At 42.1% G+C, this 22154-nt stretch overlaps 1 protein-coding gene across 2 annotated transcripts in view; it reads left to right on the top strand.

The window, feature by feature from the left end:
* Window positions 1-824: 824 nt before the first annotated feature.
* Window positions 825-22154, top strand: part of glsb (glutaminase b) — a 27739-nt gene continuing 6409 nt past the window's right edge. The window contains exons 1-15 of one of the 2 annotated variants that reach the window (XM_034561212.1): window positions 825-1285; window positions 6865-6955; window positions 7298-7419; window positions 7896-8025; window positions 9045-9124; window positions 9989-10152; window positions 11020-11078; window positions 16230-16262; window positions 16927-16985; window positions 17367-17433; window positions 17836-17886; window positions 18373-18549; window positions 19391-19522; window positions 20320-20412; window positions 21567-22154. The exon at window positions 21567-22154 is cut by the window's right edge and continues 2482 nt beyond it. In XM_034561212.1, the coding sequence (XP_034417103.1) occupies window positions 969-1285; window positions 6865-6955; window positions 7298-7419; window positions 7896-8025; window positions 9045-9124; window positions 9989-10152; window positions 11020-11078; window positions 16230-16262; window positions 16927-16985; window positions 17367-17433; window positions 17836-17886; window positions 18373-18549; window positions 19391-19522; window positions 20320-20412; window positions 21567-21719 (1728 nt within the window). In that variant the 5' untranslated portion in view covers window positions 825-968 and the 3' untranslated portion in view covers window positions 21720-22154. The remainder of the gene's footprint in view (window positions 1286-6864; window positions 6956-7297; window positions 7420-7895; window positions 8026-9044; window positions 9125-9988; window positions 10153-11019; window positions 11079-16229; window positions 16263-16926; window positions 16986-17366; window positions 17434-17835; window positions 17887-18372; window positions 18550-19390; window positions 19523-20319; window positions 20413-21566) is intronic. The other variant, XM_034561211.1, reaches the window with a different exon arrangement.

The raw sequence follows: 22154 nt of genomic DNA, 5'->3' as shown, positions 1-22154 counted from the left end.
CATGTCACAAAGAAAGTTGTTTGTCTACTTCCATGACCTGAACAATTATCTTTTAATAATTCATATAGGATGAAAAACATAATATGTGTTTCTCACCATTGAATACATTTTTGTTCTGTGTGGTTCTCAGTACAGTTTTTCTGCCCCCTTTCTTGTCTTTAAGGGCTCTGTATCTCTCTGCAGCTGCTTTACACGTCTTAGTTGGTCTCTTTGTAATATTTTGTGTGCATCTTTGTAGCTTTCTTTTATGTTGATCCTCTTGGCTTCTGAATGCGAGAGTTGTGGCACCTGAGCCCGTAGGCCCGTTCAGCAATCCATCCATTGTTGTGGTGTTATCCATAGTCAGTGTCCTTACCTACCAGTAGATGGCCGTCGCCGCGCCCCCAGTTTGGACAGGAGCACGGAAACAAACGCACCTTAGACACAAATTCAGAATATCAAATTAAGTGTTAGAATATATTGTCATGGGTAACTGAACTGAAAGTATAACTGTCTAAAATAAATTTGCAAACAGAGTCTTGTAGATAATATTTTACTAAATATTTCGATTTTTTTTTATTAAGGTGAGCCTGTGTGTTGCCCCCCCCCCCCCCCCCCCCCAGGATTACATTCCTTTCACCCGGTGCTTGTACTCCTGCCATGTGAAGAGCTTCTATCATCCTACAGGGCAGGGAAAGAAAAAAAAACATGGAATTGACAGACAGGGAGGCACTCCAATGGCGAACTTAAAAAGCGCCACAGATCATCTTCGGACGCGCGCGCACTACTTTTAATTCCACCAATGGGAACCGTGGGGGCGTGAACGTGCGCTTCTATTTATTTTTGGAACGCCGGTGTTTCTGAGTCATCGCACCTCAGTCAGTGAACGTGGTAGCAGACGCAACGGCCGTTTAGTCGCTACCGGATATTTTTGGAACCACGACTTTTCTTCCCCCCCCCCCTTCCCATAATTGCCCGACAGGATTGAGATGTTACATTTTAGGTCTTCGGCAGTGCTGAAGGAGTTGTTTGAAGCCACCCTCAAGCGTCCCTTGTCCGGCTCGAGACAGAAGACCTGGTTACCGACCCGCCACTGCCGCTTCGGCACCGCCTCCGTTGATGCCAGAGCCGCGTCCGCTCGACTGAAGGTCCTCTATGCCGCGACGCCCTACCCGGCGCTCCTCCGCGCCGCGCCGCGCGCCGCCTCGTTCCGGTCGTACTGCACGAAGACGGAGGGCGCCGCGGAGCTGCTGGACGAGCAGCTGAAGAAGGACGGGGTCGCCGGCGGAGAAGAATCCAGTGACAAGTATGTGCTAAAGCACTAAAAAAAAAACGGTCCGGCACCCACACCGCTGGCGCGCCATGTGCGGCGGGCAGTGACGCATTCAGTCGCGAGCGGATGTACGTTACGCTGTTCGCCGACGGTTAAAAACCGCGTTAAATAGCGCTCAGTAACTAGCTAGTGTACTGAACCTCTTATTACACCGCGACATGCTACACGGATGTATTGGCTATAAACTAAAATAAAACAACCTCGATGTATAAGAATAAAGATTAACCACCAACCGCCATGGCTGCTGGCAAACCATGTGTATGCCTTGAATACTGGGCGCAGCCTCCGATGGCGTGGTGCCAAGCAGTTATATGCGATTCGTCGCCGGCAACTTACCCCCAAAGTGAATTAGGAATGTAAGTGACCTTGACCGGCTTAGTCTGTAACGTCGGGTTAGCTGCCTGGACCCGTGGAGACGACACGGTGCCCGGTGCGGTACCCCCGTGACAAGGTCAGGGATGATAACACCAACTCATGGCCGGGATACAAGATTGATCTTGACAGATGGAAGGGGGTTGTTGTTGTTGTCCTCACTTTGTTTGTTTGTTTTATAATAATGATCGCTGCCTGGCTGGAGGTCAGACTGTGTGAACTTGATTCTGGTAGTTTCCACTGTGACATAGACTCTCTCTTCCTTCGTGAAGTGACCTGGGTCACAGCTCGAGGGCCGCTCAGGACCACTGGTCTTGTGTGGCTTCGTAGAAAACATATACTAAAAAAAACACGTGATGTTTAAATGTCCAGTTGTGGTATACGTTTTCCCAGTTAAAATGCATGGCGAACACTTGTGCATAGTTTTTCTCCTCATATCTGAAGAAGCACTTCCATATAGGGCAGTAGACATGAAACCCAAGCCTCCTTGGTTTTCCATTTTTAAATCAATATCAGTTTTAAGTGTACAGTATATTTAGAATATTTTATGATGGGGGGAGGGAAACTGAACATTTTACTTTTTGCCAACATGTTTGCAGATCCAATAGGTTCTCGTCAATGTTTCAGTTTGGTTCCCTATCGGAAAAAGGTCTGACGAGCAGTGAAAAGATCCCGGTGTAGATTTTAAAGTTCTGGTTGCTTCCCCCGTCCACAGCAGTACATTGCTTACAGTTTTCTCTAAACTGGAGGGGTGTGCCATCCACCACTTACTGTAGATAATACACCGATTACAGATAAGTACCTCATACAACATTTAAAAAAAAAAAATGTATCCCTTAAGAGTGAGCTGCAGTCTCCCGTATCATGACACTACTGTAAAGCAGGTTCACAGCTTACAAAGCCCGGTACTGATTTTGAAGTCAGCTGTCCGGTTACACAAAGCTCTTGATTCAGATGCATAGCTGTTGTGGATGAAATGACTTATTCATTTCACATTTCAATTAATATTCCTGGCAGTCAGCTGGCTTTCTCCAACTACCCTTGGGGTTAGTAGCTTTCCACTTTTATAACAGCCCAACTATTTTCCCCTAAAAAAAAGGAACATGTCACAATGTGTAATTCCATTGTTGTCCCCACACTTTAAGGACTGGTGAGGCAGCAGAAATAAAAAATACACAGTAGAAACGCAACGAAACTTGGCACCAAAAAACACCCGAGTTCCTGCGTTAGGGGACCTGGGTGTCAGGTTACAAGTTATATCTGCAAATACCTTGTCTCTCATGTACCATCTGAATGTCTATGATTCGGTGCTGGATAGTTATTACCTTCCGAGAGCCTCACACTCTTAAGTGCCCTTGGCTTACAGCCATCTATCCAGAGCAATTTGTAGGATCAGTTACAGCTCTAGTGTGTTGCGGTGAATAAGATTAAGATATCATAAACGGAACAGACAAATGACTGCTGTGAAACACATGACATACTTGGAAAGTGAAAGACACACTTGGTGTTAAACGCACGCACACTTAGGGAAGTGTGTTAATTAACTGAGGCCAGACAATGGAATATTAATTTTCAGCTAGTCTTGATGAAGGATGGATGGACCACTGACATGGAGGTGAAGTGAACAATAAATGCACTGAACGCTGTGTGACTAAAATACTGTCCGTCAATACTGCACTGTAAATGGAGTTCAGAATCACAGCTCAGTCTTTACCTAGTATCCAGGGAACTCTAAAGTGCTCTGCTTACAACAATGAGCAGTCACCCAGAGGCAAATGGATTGAGCCATCTGCCTGTATAGAGGAAGGGGATTTAAAAAAAAAAAAAAGAAACAGTAAAGAGAAATATGTTTTTAGGTTGTATTCACACCCGACTTGTCCTGCATTTTGGTCAATAAAGCCACCGTCTCCACCAAGGAGTTCACTTTGTTGCGCATTAGAACTTCTCATTCCCATTAGCAAAAGTTGTGTCAAGTTTTTAAAATACAACCTCAGTAGATGTTCCAATGAAGCAGAGTTAATACTGAAGGTGGAGTTAAAACACTGCGGGCCACCGATTGGCCAGGGGCGACGGACACTAGCACAACATCCTGCAGGATCCTTTTTAAAATGGCCACGCTGGTCAATAGAGACTAATTTCTTTAGTCACTCAATCCAGATTGAACAAAAATGTCAGCCTGCAAAAAAACTGCGCAATACAGACAAAGTGAGTCGGTTTGGTTGTCCTGTTGAAAATTTTCATGGCAGTTTTCACACAGCACGGCTATGGCAAACCAGCCAGAACCCCGCCTACATTGCAGTCATACTATCATAGTAAAAAAACAAAATGGAGAAACCAAAAAGTGAATCACTTTAAGTAGAGCCCAACCTGCTGTGGAAACAGTTTTAGTTCAGTCACGCACGGGCAGAAAGACAACCGGGGATGGACCCATATTCAAATAGTTATTTTAATAACAAAATACCCCGAAAGAAAACTTACAAAGCAGGTGAGTCTAAAAAATTAGTAACTGAAAATCCAACAGGCAAAATCAGCCACGTGCACAAGCAGACAAACTGCGACAGGGGAACACAGGGTTTCAAATACACTGGGGAGGTGCAGGTGATTAGACACAGGTGGATTCAATCAGGGGCGGGGCAAACAATTACAGTTGCGGGAGAACGTACAACGGCAGAAAGGGAAGTGATCTGTTAATCCGTAACTGGAGTGACACAAAAATAAAGACACTTGACTAGGCAACAGGAGGAGATGATGAGAAACGCAACTGCTGCACAGAAAGGGAGAAAAAAAAAGGAGGAGAAGACCTCGAAGACAGGAAGCGAAACAAACACTGGACATGAGAGGCAGGGAAACAAAGTTCAGTCAGAGTGTCTGCTCGTGACAACCGAGAATATCAACCATCCACCAGATTATGGGATGTGCACATGTGGTACATCTCCCGTAGATGGCTTAGAGGGTGACTTTTTTGGTTTGCTGTTTATCCTTCGACTTTTCTTTACGACCATACGGCGCCAATTTATGATGAAACTACTTGGTAGCAAGAGTTTAATCGCCCCCCCCCAAACAAAAAAGTTGCGACAATGTTCTCAAGCAAGATATTCCGTGTCGGCCTGGGATCATTATGCTCTTAATCTGCTTGTTTTTGCTATTTTGCCCTTAAATTAAATAGACAAGACCGACTCTAAACAAGGATTAAATGCAGCAAAGGGTCATGGGTCGCATTCGTACCCTGGCCGCTGCAGTAAGAACTAAACCTTGATATTTGAGCCACCTGCTCTACCAGGTGAGCTACATGGGTGACCTGTTTTTTAAATGTCCTCCATGCAAGTACGTGCAAAATGCTCCTCGGGCTGCAGTCCCTTATTTACAGATACAAAGCAAATGTATCATGAGCCTTGTTAAAGTCCTCCCCCTTAATTGCCCAAATACTTCCTAATTTGCCCTCCTGGTTGCTGCACAAATTACTGCCTTTTGGAGCTAAGCAGAATATGCATTCGTCTAGAAACACCAATGCTCTGACGCCACTGGAGAGGTTCTTTTGTTTCTCAGTCCAACTGGAAACGGCAAACACTGACGCTGGACAAAATATGATCGATCCCCAATTCATCCATCATTCTATCCTTAATTCAAGTTGCTCGTGAACACAAATCATTGCGAGGTGTATCCTCCGTTGCACAACAGCTTGCCCGGTGATAATGCGGCGCTGTAAGGAACGCCAGTTGGAGTGACAGATGTGCTGGTCAATAACACTCCTTTTTAAAAAAAAAAAAAAATTAGGCATGCCTGACTGACGGCATTTTTGTCGATCTTGGTTTGTTTGCACATGTTCAGGCGCAGTTACCGTGGCTGTATGCGGAGTGTTTACTCTGTGGAGCGCAGAGGATGTAACCAAAAGGAGGAGAGACGAAGGGCCGAGTAGGAGGCGCAGACCGACTCCGGGCACATCGCTTACTGATGGGGGGCGGGGGCCTCATGTGACGTGGCCATTGCTGTGAGGACAAGTTAGGCTGTTGGTGGAAAAAGGTTGCAGCGAATGGCATTATGACTTCTTTTAGTGTGCCGCATGATCTTTAGAAACAGGATGTTTGAGTGGGGGCTGATTTGATTGGACAAGACCGATTTTTGAATACTGATTATTCACCCGAGTGGAGTTATTCCCCACGCTGCTGTGTCGTGACCAGCGTGTGAACGGGCCACAATGTTGGCTTTATTAATCCCAAGAGTCACTGAGGGCTGGACAGCGCTAAAGACGAGAGAATTCCTGGAATTTAGGCCTGGTCCAACACTGCTCCAGACACTACCGCACTGGGGCGTTATGTTTGTGTAATCAAATTATTACAGATACAGTACCACATGTTGTCACACGAGTGACTTGGAAAAAGGGGGGGTGTTCTTATGATTTATTCTGACCCCTTTTTCAGGTTTGATTGTTTTGTTTTTTCTCACTATAAATGTCCTGTGATGCAACAAGAATATTTGCTCCCTGCCACAAAGGATTTACACTGACTTGCTCTCCCCCTTTTTGGAGAATATGCACAGTAAAAGTATTAATGCGAAGCAGGTTGTATTTTCTTGACAGTTGTCCAGCTTTGTATTTTCGATAATCAATATGGCATTACTCTTACTGGGATCGGGCCCTCTATGCTAATGCTAATGTTTTGTTGTGTGTTATTTTTGGCCAGACCAAGATATTATTACCCATCAGGGAGCACTGCCAACAGAAGACATTCAGTCATGTTGTCCTGCACAATGAAGGCTTTGGGCGCTATGCTACACAAACGGACTCACACACACACTCGCACACACACACTCACACACTCCTCTGTGGCTAATGCTTCCACTTGGATAGCGTGTTTCCAGGATAGCCGCTTGAATCCCTCACTAATTTGATAAGACTGTATCAACAGCTGCAGATAAGCTCTGATGTTTACACTGGTAAGCCAGGTAGGAAAAGACGTTATCGTAGCTTCTGCTAAAGGCAAACCCCTGTTGCATGCGAACAACGCCTCCACTGCGGTGCCAGCGTGTTTACTTAAATGTACACAACAACAAGGGCTTTGCTGCGTAGCCCATGTATTTCACCCTAGAGCCCCACACCGTTCAACGTTGACATTAACTTGGAAAGTGCTCCGTCTTCTTACACACACGTGTGTTTCTGTCTGTCCGCCATTTTCCACCCACAGGAGAAAAAATGCGCTCCCCAGTTTGGAGGACTTGCTCTTCCACACAGTCGCAGAAGGTCAAGAGAAGATTCCTGCCCATAAATTTCTCACAGTAAGTCCTTCAAGTTCAGTTCTGCGTGACGGTTGGCGCTAATGTCAACAGCATTAACGTCAAAATTGTCTCCTCTCTTCTAATTGTTTTTTTTCTGAGGGCCCTGTTCAGACCTGGTATTAACATGCATCTTGAGTGTGTGTGTGTGTGTGTGTGTGTGTATGTGTATATATATATATATATATATATATGTATATGTGTATATATATATATATATATATATATATATCTATTTATTTATTTATTTATTTATTTATTTATCACTGTAAGCTAACTATGTTAATGCAATGTCGGGGCCATTCTTTCTATTCAGAGGTGTTTCTAAATACTCTTTAATTCTAGGCGCTCAAAGCCACCGGGCTTCGCACTGGAGATCCCAGACTGAAGGAATGCATGGACACCCTCAAAGAAACCCTGAGGAACACGTCAGACGGCGTTACACTGGACAGGCACCTATTCAAGAAGTAAGGCATGAAGTGGCCTGTCTTGTCTTGTCTGTACACCGCTTTTTGTTTTACAGCGTTTCCAAGAACCGTCGACTCTCTCCAGCCTCAAAAAGCATTTGTGTACATTTTGATGACCATCAAATGTCATTACAAATCGCATAATTGCAAAAATACTTTCATTAATAAGCATTTAGACAACAATTCTGAGATGCACTCCCATTACAATATATCCTATGCATGAGATCCTTCCTGTCTTGAGCGCAGTAAGAATAATATCAATAGATGTGACGTAAAGGTCATGTCGGAGGACACTATGTGGATAAACAGCAGCTGATCAATATGTAGCGACGAAGCCTCTTCATAAGCCACTTTTCTTAACATTCATAGAAGTTTGTCACACTTCAGGGTTGTCAAAAACTTGGTTGGCAAACTTTGTCCTCCAGTTGCATGCGGTCACAATGTTTTAGCATGCTATCTGTGGTTTTATTCATCAGGTGTGTCCAGAGCAACATTGTCCTGCTCACTCAGGCCTTCCGCAAGAAGTTCGTCATCCCAGACTTCCAGTCCTTCACCTCCCATATTGATGAGCTGTATGAGAGTGCCAAAAAACTCTCTGGAGGACAGGTGTGTCCTTAGATCCATGAATCTTTTTTAATTTTTTTGTTGCTTCTTACAGTGCATCATCATTTAATGATTTAGCCCATACAGATTCATCACCATCACTTGTTAACAGTCTGGTTTCACTCTGCATTCAGCTGGTATCTGTGGGCCTCGATTACAGATCCAGCAGCACCCTGATTTGAAAACCACCGTATCGCCATCTTACACCTGAAAGGAAAATATGACCCAGAATATGTATTATATTATTATTATATGTATTAAGGGCCCTTTTTTCCCACACGTTTGTGCAGGAGTCTCTTTAGTTGCGTCAAGTCCTTTTTTAGGTTTTAGCTCTCGGTACGTTCAGACATTTAAAGGCGGAGAGCGGCAGAAATTACGAGTAAAGAGAAATCATGGTTGTATGAACGTCTCACAGTGAATCAGTAGGATCTGGTGGAGTCGGTCCAGGGGGATTCCTGCTCCCGAGGCCAACAGAAGGGTCAATATTTGCAGAAATAAAAACCCTTTTTTCACGGTAGACATTTTGAGGCTAGCGGCAGGTCCTGAGTCTATTAACTCAACAGTGCAAATACAGAATATGACAATTTCACTGCAGAGTCACCAAAGGTAAATATTTGACCCATTTTTTCACAAGCCGCATAGTATCGTCCAAACATTCTGACACAACATGGCATTTTTCTGAAAGACAATTTAAGACTCGTCTCTGTCTTAGCGGCACGCGCTGAGCTGCGTCACGGACAAATGAGAACGACGTCTTCTACAAAATCTTTGTTTTCAAATGTCAAAAAACAATAGAAGCATAGAAACGCACAATTCTGGAAATATAAAGGGAATTACTTTTAGTGGGAAGGAGATTTATTATTATTATTTTTTTATTGGGGTATCCGAGGTTAACTTTGTTCCTCTCTGGTCAACAGATGAGGACGTATATGTTATTTTGCATTGCTAGTGGCGTGAGCCTTCCATTGAAACCTAAGCGCGGTGAACCACCGACTCTTTCAGCTGCCTTTCCTCTCTTTCAGGTCGCCGACTACATTCCTCAGCTTGCCAAGTTCAGCCCTGACCTGTGGGCCGTCTCCCTGTGCACAGTTGACGGACAGAGGTGAGACGCAAGCCGAGACGAGTACTGAAGCCACACTGTGACGTTTTTAGATGTTTGTATGACGTTAACATTACAGTGACCGCTCTGTGCTGCGTTTGTTCCCCATGTCGAATCACTGAGAGCCTGGAGGTTACATAATTACCAAATTGCAGTGATGAATGCTAACAAGCCAGTTCTCATATATTTTTAGTAGTGGGAGAAGCCATTCATAATGAGTATTAGTAAAACATTCTGCTTCCAAATGTTTGTGTTTATGGAGATCAGAGCTGTGTGATTCATACCACAGAAATAACACACCTTTTTTGACCAATCGGAATCGAGTATTCATGAAAGGTGTGTAATAATGCTCAATATACGTGTCAAGAGAAGCGTTGATTCAACTTTATGGTTTGGTTTATTGCAGGATGTCGCAATATAACATAACTGTACAGACCCTCATATTTGGCAGTAAATCTAGTAAAAGGAGAAATTCCAAAGGGTGGACTTAATGATATCGGCAGGTGATCAGCTTGTTCTCCGTTAGGCAGTTGTAAATACACATAGCCATGTATATATTTGTTATGTTTGTGTAAGAGAGGATGTCATAAACATAACACGCTGAACTGATTGTGTTATCGCGCTACGTCAAAGAAGTTTATGGTTTTCCCCCGAACGCCCACATTATCGGCATCTTAAGTATTTACATGATGACATTTCCTTTCAAATTGTAGTCTGTACATGTTTCTCATTCTGAACGTGTCTAATTACTGATTTTTTTTTAATTGAATTGGCCAATCAGTGAGTGAGGCCGTGTCATAAATGGTCCTTAATCCTGATGTTGATTGCAGCTGCTTTTAACTCTCCATCTGTTTGTGTCTTCTGCAGGCACACGGTAGGCGACACCAAGGTCCCCTTCTGCCTGCAGTCCTGTGTCAAGCCTCTGAAGTACGCCGTCGCCGTTCACGACCACAGCACGGAGTACGTGCACAGTTTCATTGGGAAGGAGCCCAGTGGCCTGCGCTTTAACAAGCTCTTCCTGGATGATGATGGTGAGCGTTTGGTTTCCTCCTTCCATCTGTTTGTTGGGTGTTCGTCCGTCTGTGAGCTTATCATCTGTCTGCGGGCTAATCACACACACACACACACACACACACACACACTATTGTTCTTCCTCAAAATGCTGCGGTGGAGACCTCATGCAAGTTCGATAATAGAGTGTTCTATGGAGGCTTTAACTGTCTTTTAGGAAGTTACCGATTGGGAAAGTGGGATTGAGTTCTTGTACCACACCCTCTGTGTTTAGTGACAAGCCACGATTGGAATTTATTACTTCAGTGCTATTCTTTATCTTGTAAACAAGATAATAATTAGGTTAAAGTTGCATCTGAATCATTTAAAAAAACATGTATAATGTTTTAGAAAATATTACATTTACTGATACGGTTTGCGACATTCCCTCAGGATCCCAAAGACATTAGGTAGAGCTGCACGATTCACTGATTTTTAGGGACAAAATATTTTTTATTGACAAGCTCCTGAACTCTGAATTCTGTTGCACACACTCACTCACGTCATCCTGGTTTACAAACTGCACAAGGGTCAACAATTGTTTAGAGCTGGATCTGTATTCATCACACATTTGCACACACACACACACACACACTTTGTCACCCGCCTAGCGCCAAAACCGACAAGGCTATGAACACAAATAATTGTTTACGTGCCCGTGCCGATCTTAAACATGTTCCGCTGCAATTTCACATATACATTTACGAGAGTCGATATTACTTATCTGTGGTATCTTGAGTCAATGTGTGCACGACATGTACTTGATTGCCGCCGTGTGACCTCTCAAACACGAGTGTTTACACTTTGGTCCTCTACAGCGCACTAACGGAGCTCTTGTTGTTTTGCAGATAAGCCCCACAACCCCATGGTCAATGCTGGCGCTATTGTTTGTACTTCACTGATTAAGGTAAAAGCAATAAAACCCCCCCCCCCCCCCCGCCTTCATGTGTGTTCTCAAGTCCAATCTGTTTGTCATTTCCACTGAAACCGTAGCGATATAATTGTTGTGGCGGGTATCTGCTCTAACGAGTAAAAAACTTCAAGGTTCACATAATTATCGTCAGCAGATAAGAGTTTGACTTTTTAACAGCGGCCCTTTAGCCTACATTTGTTTTGAAACCCACTCGCAGTAATGCAGTGTTTTGAGACACCATGGCGACACTTTTTATTTTGTATTATTTTTTGTGTATTTGGTGTTATTAACAGCGTGTTCCGATATTTATGACTCTTGACTCAGCTGGAATCATTTCTAGGTCACTACGTAAAGTCCGCTGCCATGTGACTTGTTGTGGTGATTAAAACTTGTGCTAATCCTTCCTGAAAGCACTTAGCGAGCCCCAGCGCGCACACACACACACACACACACACACTGTTATTTGCCCTGCTGAAAATAACCTGGATGGAGCACTAGTCAAATGCAGGTGCACGCAAAACCAGCCCCAGTCAGTCCTCACCTGCCCTCCACAGCGCCTCCATTTTGTCACCAGAGTTTTGAGTTTTTGAGTTTCTCCTCGGTAACTTGGAGTTAAGAAATGTAACGCCCATCGCCCGTCAAATCACTCGTAACAAAGGAGACATTAGACCTGGCTTAAAAGGATACCTTTTTGGTATTTTTTCTAAATCATTTTCCCCAGGTTATTGCGTCCAAGGGACTAAAATGCGAACCACGACGTTATGAAATTAGTCCGGCATTGAGGGAGAACATTGTAGACGGCAGCCATTAAATGGACTGCATTGCACGTCCACTGAAAGTGCTTGTTTTTTTTATATTGTAAAAAAGTTATTTCCCTTGGTGGTTCTCCTTCCATACTGGACCAATAAAAAAAAAAACTGTATTTAGACACAAAAACAGGTTAAAAACCTTTGTTAAGTATTTACCTCCTTACAGCTGTTAATGTTCATTCTCAGGTTTTGAATTTCAACTCTTTAACCTGACCAGCCTCTCTTTACTTAGCTGGTGCTGGCAGTGAATTATTAACACTCGTACGGACACACACTTGTACAAGAGCTGTCTTTAAATACCTTCTTGTGTCCCTAAGAAGGTATTTATATTGTTTCTTTTTGATTTAATTAAAAAAAGATATATATATATATATATATATATTCCCTGTTAATTTTTTTTTTAACTCTCAATGCCAAGGAACTTGTATTTGACTGTAGCTTTTTTTTCTTTCTGGAGATGACCTGATCTTTTGCCACACGTACTTTTAAAACTGAATTTGTATTGATTAATAATAGTAATCATCCATTATTCATTCTTGATGATTTTTCAAGAAACCATGTGCTACCAAAAGCTTTGGAAATGGGATAGCTTGATTTTAATGAACTCCTTCATAGAGTAATTAAAAATGATGCCAAAATCATCCGCCATGTGTGGCAAAGCATGCGGCCCGTTTGATCTGATTTTGGGCCTCTTAATACACTCCGGGTGTTTCCATGTTAAAATCACATCCCTTTTTAATTTTTTTTTTAAATTTATTTTAGTTTTTGTTCCACCTGTCCTTGTTGTGCATTATCACCATGCAAACATAACCCTAGTTAACCTAAATAATAGTTTGCCTAATATTCTTCACCAAACACATTTTTTTCCATGACAGCAAACCAACATGTAGCTACATAGTTTATTAATCCATAACGTTTATTAATAAGCAAACTACAAATTACCTTTCTGTGGTTCAACATTTATGTTTCTGGGTCATGAAGACAATAATTATTCCATTGAAGGAGCATTATTATGCAGACGTCTTTTTATTTTCTTTCTAATACATTTTCATGAAAACATTGGATTCTACTGATTCTACCAGTTTGGGACCAATATAAAGAAAAGAAGCCCTCGTTTTTAAAAAATAAAAACCCAAACATTTAGTCTTAAATCTTTCGATCTGATGGCACCAGTGATGTTTGTAAGCCAATTGTCACTTCTTCATCTTTTATGTCAACATAGAGTGCAAAGTGTCTTACCCTGAGGACCACGCCCACAAATACAGCATAGCTTTTTTAGAGGGGTCTTAATTTACTGAAATATGGTTGTGACAGAAAGTGTTCTGCACACTTGTTTCCAATCTTCTTAATGATGCCTCACTTTTGTCTTCTTAAAGGCTTTTTAGATTCAACAGCTTTTAGGTGTTTTTTCTGTTGTTTTTAAAAAGACAGAATTGACATGTAGGCTTCTTCGCGCAATACAAAGTCAACAGAGAATTGTTTTTCCCCTCTGGCATGGGTGGGATTTATTGCGCTCTTTCTCTATAGTGTATATAAGAGACACAATATTGCTCAACTTTAAAAAAAATGGTTTGAAGTCACAAAATACTATGTCCTCTGATTTGATAGTTGTTCTGTGACCTCGCCGTTGTCCAACAGTTGTAGAAAGTGTGTTAAATGGTTTACTAAAATGCACACAAGTGACCACCGACAGCAGTGGGTAAGTTGGCTTTTTAGTTGTAGTTTAACAGGCCTTAGTAGTTTAACATAGAACACAGAAACACAACCCCACATTAATGCTAATGTAACAGTGCCCCCGTGTTTGTTTACACAATCCAACAAGTGGCAACAATTGAATTAATGACTCTTTTAAGTACGGTGCTGGAGTCCCGGACGATGCTTAGTTAGCTTAGCGAAAAGACTGAAAGCAGGCGACACCAATAAACCAGCAATGTATAAGTGACACTTTGAGGTTTTACTGGTTGCTGCTGGTCGGTGAGCACAGGTTGTGGATTAGGCACAATGATGCCACACCTGACTCTCTTACTTTGATGACAAGACTCTGACAAGTAGTTCACGGCCTATTGTATCCTAACTGGCAGCTTCATTTACTAAATGAACATCACACCGTATTGAAGAAGACTTGGAACTAGAGATTCATGTTTTGCAATGTTTTACTGAGGGAATAAATCAAGATGGAAGTAATTTTCATAGACTTCTATACAACCAGAGGAGTCGCCCCCCGCTTGCCAGTAGAGAGATCGCAGGTTTTGTTGGCCTACGCTTTGCGGAGAGAAATGTTCTTCTTTTCGGCTTTTCTTTGAGAATAACATGTTTTAATTCGTCACCTCAAAAAAAAAAAAAAACCCTAAACAAACACACCCGTTCCTCTTCCACCTCGACTTGCACACAGCCTAACAGACACTCCATCGGCTCCATCGGTCTGGTTATAAACACACGTTGTGTTAGCAACGTCATGTCGCTCATAACTAATGCAATAAAAGTTGGTTTTAGCTCGATGGTTGCTGATGTAAGCTATTTTTTTTGAATTGGCCAGACCGTGCCGTAATGACAAAGGCCTGGTTTGCCTAAAATCAAATCCAGTTTAAGCTGGTACAGACTGGACCAGACTGGCACCACCTCCTAGTTCCAACACCCTGTAAAGAAGGGCGATACAGTGTTTTAATTAGTGAGCTTTAAGCTAAGCTAGCCGTTTCACCCTGCTTCAGTCCTTTGGCCAAACTAGCTACACACGCCCTTGATCTCTGAAAGGAAGGCGTATAACATGCTGAACTACTTCTTAAACATTGACGGCAGTGGTGTGAGCAGATCTCTTAGAAGAAGCAGAAGAACATCCACAGAAATCTACTTGTTTTATACTTTGAAATGCCATGTAGTCCAGAAAGCTCCTCCTCGCACAGGGAGCCGTACATTAGTTGAATTCCTGTACTTGCAGTAGTAAAATTTTAAAACGGGTTTCCACCATTGATTTATGGCGCCGTGTGACAGGACTCTTCCATCCCACAGCAAACCTGTCAAACCGCCTTCTGGGCAAAGACACCATCAACATTGTTACGAGCCAATCACGTGTGTCCGTGTCCACTGCCCGCTCACCATCGTCATCAGTGTCTCAATGTGTGTGTGTTTTTGTTGTTGTTTTTTTTTTTTTTTTCTATAACGAAGCACAAATGTTGAGCCGTCGTTCAGGTTGCCCAGTTAGCTTTAAACCCCGGTGGGAAAAACAACTATGGGATGGTTGCCGTGGCAGAATGCCCCCCAAAAAACTGTTGCTTGAAGGCTACATGTTGTTGCTGTTTTGTGTATGTTGTTGCATATTTTCCAGACTTAAGAACTGTGGGAAATAATGACTGCTGCTGCAGGTCAAATGACGTTGGTAATTTTTTCTTCCTTTTCCATATCTTATCTCCTCGCACTCTCCCGATCCCCTGATTCCCCCCCCCCCCCCCCCCCCTTTCTCCCCCCCCCTCCCAATTGTGTAGAAACCTCCATTTAGTGACTCTTTAACACCTCCATCCGTGTCAAGAATTTTTTCATTAAAACACATGAAGCATTCGCATTTTGAAATGTAACGTTAATCTCTTCACACCATCCAAATCATAAATTGTACAGTATTTTTTTTTTTAATATATTGGCAACTAATGCTCTAGTACTTAAAATGTGCATGCGAAATGTCCATATATATGTTTTTCTTCTTCTTTTGCTGTGTTTTCGTTGGTGTAATAGGTAGCATCAATGAGCATGCAAAATGTACACTTGAGCTACGGTACACGCTGGAGTTATTCCTCAAGAGGAAGACCATTCCTCCCTTTGTTCCCGTCCCACTGCTCGTTTGCACGTGTTGACCCACAGTGGACGCACATCCTCAAACACACCTGCATTACGCTAGCCCATAATACAAACAGGCCTGCATACACCCATGTGTATTCTATGTAAAAACACACGCACACACAGTCAGAGCCGCTTCAGCATTTGAACTTTTTTTGAACTCTAGGCTTGAAATAATCATTTTTATTTGAGACATGGTTTTTCTGTAAACTGGCTAAGCGCTGGTAATGCACATGCTAAATCTCCCCCTCGACTCAAAGACCTCCCCTCTTCGTTACCTATATATATTCGCACGCTAATCTTGTGAATATTATTTTTTAATCTTCCCTGTGTTAATTCTCGGCAAAGCTCATGTGATTTTTACATTTTGTTTGTAATTAAAAAAAAATAAAAAATCTATCCACGTCTTTTCTAATTCCGTAGCGTTATCATTTCAGTGTAATCTTCTCCTCTGCTACGTCCCTTGATGAGTGAACTGCACTAACGGCTTATTCGCTTGTTCTCCCCTCAGCAAGGTGCAAGCAACGCCGAGCGATTTGACTATGTGAGTATGGGACTGACTTTATTGTTAGTTTGATTTGTTTATTCGATTTATCGCTTTTAGAGATTTTAATATAGCGGTGACCAATTTCTTACTACACAGTGACCCAGTATAAGAAAATAAAAATAAAGTATGTATACTAAAAAGTGTTTAACATGCTGTCGATTTAAACTATTGAATGAACTATCCCAAGAACATTGAGTAGCTACTCCCAACTGGACATTAAAGCAGGCTATAATTGATATTTTTATATTAGTAATAAGCCACTACCTGCTTGCCACCCACCAGCAGACAAGACGAGCTGGTGAACACAGTGAAGCACTTAGCAGCCAAAGAGCCAGATTGCTCCCTCAGGACTGGGTGGAGACTCAAAACACACCTAAATCATTACTCCAAATATTAATACTAATGTTGTATTTACACAGCCAACATTAGGATTTGGAGTCGTGATTCTGGCCACCTGAAGAATGTTGGCTGTTCTGTGTATACTGTGTGTGTATATATATATGTGTATATATATATGTGTATATATATATATATATATATATATATATATATATATATATATATATATATATATATATATATATATATATATATATATATATATATATATATATATAAATAAACCCCTGTTGACCATCTTGTCACTCTGCTTTCCTTCCAGGTCATGAACTTTCTGAAAAAAATGGCAGGAAACGAGTATGTGGGTTTCAGCAATGCCACGTAAGTCCCTCTAAAATCACAAGTTGATGTCATCAGAATTCTCTTCTTTCACTCGGCATTGCAGAGAAATCGCCGCACTCAGGGTTTAAAACCCCAATTGGCTCTGATGCTTTTAAAAAAACGCTAACCTGAGTTATTTGTCGTATTGATGGACATCAGTGTTATAGATATCGTGATTCAGGATGACACCACATGCTAAACAATGTGTCTGGAAAAAAGAAGCGAGCGCCGTTGCAGTGTCATCGTCACATGATCTGGTTGTACTGTACACAGGAGGGGAGGGCGGGGGGCATTCCAACACACAAGTGCAAACACACACACACAGTGCACATATTTCCTTCCTCTGTGTAATGGGAGCTCTCGTGTGTGTGTGTGTGACAGATTCCAGTCTGAGCGTGAGTCAGGAGACAGGAACTTTGCCATCGGCTACTACCTGAAAGAAAAAAAGGTTTGAGCTTGGGCGAGTCATGAGGCTTTGCTGACTTTGTTTTCCATTTATTTCAGCGCCTTACAACATTTAAAAGGTGGAGGAAGTTATTGCCAGAGGCCCCATAAAAAAAAAAACACAATAACATATTATTTGTATTCCTCAACTGATCAGAATTGTTTTTTAGTTTACATTTGCCTCTTTCTAGTAAGCCTTTTATTAGACTTGTTATCTTTCTCCAAAGCAGAGGTTTCTTAACAGTAAAACATGTCCGTCTCTTCTTGAACTGGTAATCCAGCCACATGTACTTCACTTGATAATTGTTCATCTTTGTGCTCTTCTTCTTTTAAACTATATATATATATATATATATATATATATATATATATATATATATATATATCTTTTTTTTTTCCTCTGCAGTGTTTCCCAGAAGGGACGGACATGACATCTGTACTGGACTTCTACTTTCAAGTGAGTCTAGCAGGCATTCTTTTCTCTCTTTTTTTTTTTCCAGTATCAGTTTTCAACTCATTAATTTCTAATGGTTTCTGAATATTGATGTGCTGCTTTTTGCTGCTCCTCCTACTCTATTGATTCAAACCCAGAGGGTCCAAGATCATCCTTGGCTGGACCCACTAAATGTTATCACACACCCCTGTAATTCTGTCAAACTCCCTCTGTTTTTTAAAATAATTTGTACTTCCCCTGTTATCTACATCTAGCTTTTTTTTCTATGTACAGACAAGAGAAATATAACTTTATTTCCTATGTACTGAAGTGAAAGGAAATGCATCATGATGCGTCTCATAATAATTTAAGTGTCCCTAACTTTCTCGTCATTTTCACCTTCCCACTTGACTTTCCTCTCTCCCGACTTCGCTGTGCAGAGTGAAAGAAAAAAAATTGCGACACGAGAAATGATGCAGGTTGTCCCTTTTTGTGTGTGTGAACCTCCAGCTGTGTTCCATCGAGGTGACCTGCGAGAGCGCCAGTGTCATGGCGGCCACCCTGGCTAACGGGGGCATCTGCCCAATATCGGGTGAGCGCGTGCTGAGCCCCGAGGCGGTGAGGAACACCTTGAGCCTGATGCACTCCTGCGGCATGTACGACTTCTCTGGACAATTCGCCTTCCATGTAAGTAAAAAAAAAAAAAAGGCACGGATCGCAAGTATAGTATTGTTTTCCAGTGGGAAAGAGTGGACACCTAAATTATGTTGTCGACACTAGTTAAACTCTCTATTGCCCTTCTCAGCTCCGCCCTCTTGTCCAAACGTGGTCACTTCTTGTTCTAAAAAAACAAACAAGATGGCGTCTGTCAAAAGGCCAAAACGGGCGTCGTTATGGTGATTCTGTCCACATCTTATACTCGGTCAGCCCCACTCAAAAGTTATAAACACATTGCCAATATGTCTCTTTGACCAATACTGAAACAATAAAAAAACACTGAACAATTCATCCACAAGGACAGTTTTATAGTCTCGATGCACGCTTGTGTTTAAGTGACATAACACCAGCTGTCGCGTCACACGGTCTGTCTGAGCGGAGGTGTTTGTGCTGATGGAATGGAACATTTTAACGAGACGTGGCAGAAAGATGTAGAAAAGGAGCGACGTGTGAAAATATTTGTACGTTTTTTTTTTTTTCTTCTTCTTCGTGAAGCAGTTTGCTTTCGCCTAAGTACTCTCTCCTGATCGCGCCCTTTGGCATATTCTGTTTTGAGTTAACGACTTTTTTTAAATTTACAGACAATTAATCATCCGTATGAAAATGCCGACCTCGAGACCTAAAGTTTCCCCCAAAAACCTCTCGAGTACAATGTCTCAGGCAGAGCGGTGGATCTATTTCTCTATTATCGAAGCGCCGCCGACTTTCAGCATCGTGCCGTGCAGTTGCGACTGTAAACACACACACACACACACACACACACACACTCACAGCTGATCTTCTGTTATGTAACCGTTTCCCCCTGTTGTAGGTCGGCCTGCCGGCCAAGTCTGGCGTAGCGGGGGGGATCCTGCTGGTTGTACCCAACGTGATGGGCATCATGTGCTGGTCCCCTCCACTAGACAAGCTGGGCAACTCGGTCAGAGGAATACAGTTCTGCACGGTATGTGACGTCTTATGATAGTGATCAAAGTGCACAACATTAACCAGGAAAACTGCAATACCAAGATAAATATTTAACATGAGTTGATGTCATAAAAAGATCATATGATAAAATACTAATATTAGCCATTTGGGATGGAGTGCAAAACAAACCAGGGATAATAACAACACATAAAAATGTATTGTTTTCATCCATCTTGAACAGAAACAGAGCTGATGATGGCTTGAGTTTAAAAGGTGTTTTTGGAGTGATTTGTATTTCATAACATATATTTCATACAACCGTGGTCACTCAATGCAGTCAGGGAACTTCAGCTACTATCCATAAATACACGCATATCAGCATTTAACTAAATCTGAGAAATGTATAAGCTTTCTTTTTGTTTTTTGACGATTTAACTTTATTTTCGTGCGCGTGTTATTCGTGCAATTATTTTTAAATAATATACTTTATATTTTATGATGATGGGGGCTTCAAGGAATGATTGTTTGTTTAGAAACTGTCACAACTGGTCAACCGTGTACTAACAACTCGGCCGACATACCTTTTAGAGTAACTGAACCTGTTTAATAAGTATATGATGCTTGATTAATGATTACCTAGAGGCCACACCCAGGTACATATCTCACGGAACACTGCACACAAGAATCCTACTCGTCGCAAATGTAATCAGATTCCAGCTCTCATGCTTTTCTTTTCTTCTTCTTTCTCTCCGATGTATAAACTATGATTTCATTGGCTTTCCAACTTCCGGGCATCTGACTGTCTGCATCCGCCTTTTTTTTCTTTCATTCCAGGACCTCGTGGAGCTTTTCAACTTCCACAACTATGACAACTTGAGGCACTTTACCAAAAAGCACGACCCCCGCAGAGAAGGAGGGGACCAGCGGGTAAGGACAAACAGCATCACGTTGTGAGGGAACAAACCATCCAAAACGCCACCCGTTCCCCCCCCCCCCCCTCATCAAACACACTGACCAGAACACTATCGCTCCCAAGTGTATATGCGGGGTGACACTGAAGTTACCGTAGTTCACGTTGAACAGCTGCCTGCGGCTGTTTGTTAACGTGTTGATGATCTCCATGACTGCACTCCACCTTAAGCAAAAAAAAAAGATGCACTTTCGGATAAAGAGCCAAACAGGATAACCCGGGTCCTCCTCCTTCCTCTATCTTTGGGTGCTCTGTCTCTTGTGGTGATCGCTCCTGGTGTTTCCAGGCATACTAATTCTCTAGCTCAGGGATTGGGAATATTTAAAAAAATATATATATAAATATATATTTAATATGTTCTTGAAGTTACAGTTACAGTCTGTTGGAAACGTGGATATAATGGTTGGGAAAACTCACCGGCGACATCTGTTGGTCGAAACGCGAACGCACACGAGGGGAAAACAGCAGGTCCGAGATCAGTGGTCTTTACATCCAACTATCGCAAGCTAACGACGGTACCGAGCAACCTTTGGCCAAAATGTCAGTAACTGATTCACCCAATGGAATCTGTGTTGTACACTATACAATACTGTATATACGAGCTGGCTAACGTTAACCGTCCCGGATATCATTAAACATCAATCATAGTAGCCATGCACCGATACTAATATCGGTCAAATACTGACAATAGGCCCATAGATGAGATATCATAATTTCTATAAATATGTAAGTTATTCATTCCATTTATTTTTACAACGTAAAGGAGAGCCATGTCCAAAAAAATATTGATGTTGCCTTTCACGTAAAAGAAAGATCCCTCTTCCACTACTGGCTTGATAACAGGGACATGTTTTTTATGTTAATGTTTTTAAATGGGTTTTATAGCTTTCTTTTTAAATTCTCAATTTGCGTGATTCCGTCCGTGATCCTGTTGTCAGACACTATGGTGCCCTAGCTAAATGCTGCCATCAGTCTGCCACTGGCCCCGCGTCAAAATATATATTTTACATCTTTACAACTTCCTCGCACGTGGACACTACACACACACACACACACACACACACACACGGAAGGAGCGAGACTAATTTGTTATTCGTGTCAATTGAAACAGCAGTTCTCCTTCGGACCCCTGGATTACGAGAGCCTCCAGCAAGAGCTCGCTCTGAAAGCCCCTCTTTGGAAAAAGGTGTCGCCCACTGAGTCGCACCAGGACAGCTCCACCACTGTAGTCTATAGGATGGACAATGTCACCGAGAGAAATTAACCGCCTACACACCCACCTCTCGCACCACCACCACCACCTTTTCATGTTTAATTACATTATGTAGATTTATTTATTGCCTGTGAAGCAGTTGGTGTGTGTGGATGCACTGGGACGCTGTGAATGTCTGGGCTACATGATGTAGTTTATCATAATAATAATAATAAAAATAAAAAAGAGCCATGAAGGGATTTTAATATTTCAGATGTGAAGGCTTATTGTCTTATTATCTGAGTCACTTACTTGGACCAAAGCGCTTCTGGTCCTTTTTTGTAGTTTAAATTTTTTAAAGTAGAACAACATTCAAGCACTTGTACCATTTTTATATGGTTTCACTCTGAAATGCTTTATGCTAGCCTAAAGATGTCTGAAGAAAAATAAATACAGACATTTGCAATCTGAGATTAGGAGGGAACCCCCCCCCTCCCATTGGAGGCA

This window comes from Cyclopterus lumpus, chromosome 21 (genome assembly GCF_009769545.1).
Source record: "Cyclopterus lumpus isolate fCycLum1 chromosome 21, fCycLum1.pri, whole genome shotgun sequence".
Taxonomy (NCBI): Eukaryota; Metazoa; Chordata; class Actinopteri; order Perciformes; family Cyclopteridae; genus Cyclopterus; species Cyclopterus lumpus.
The sequence above is the reverse complement of the archived record's forward strand: the minus strand, read 5'-3'. Positions and strand labels throughout refer to the sequence as shown.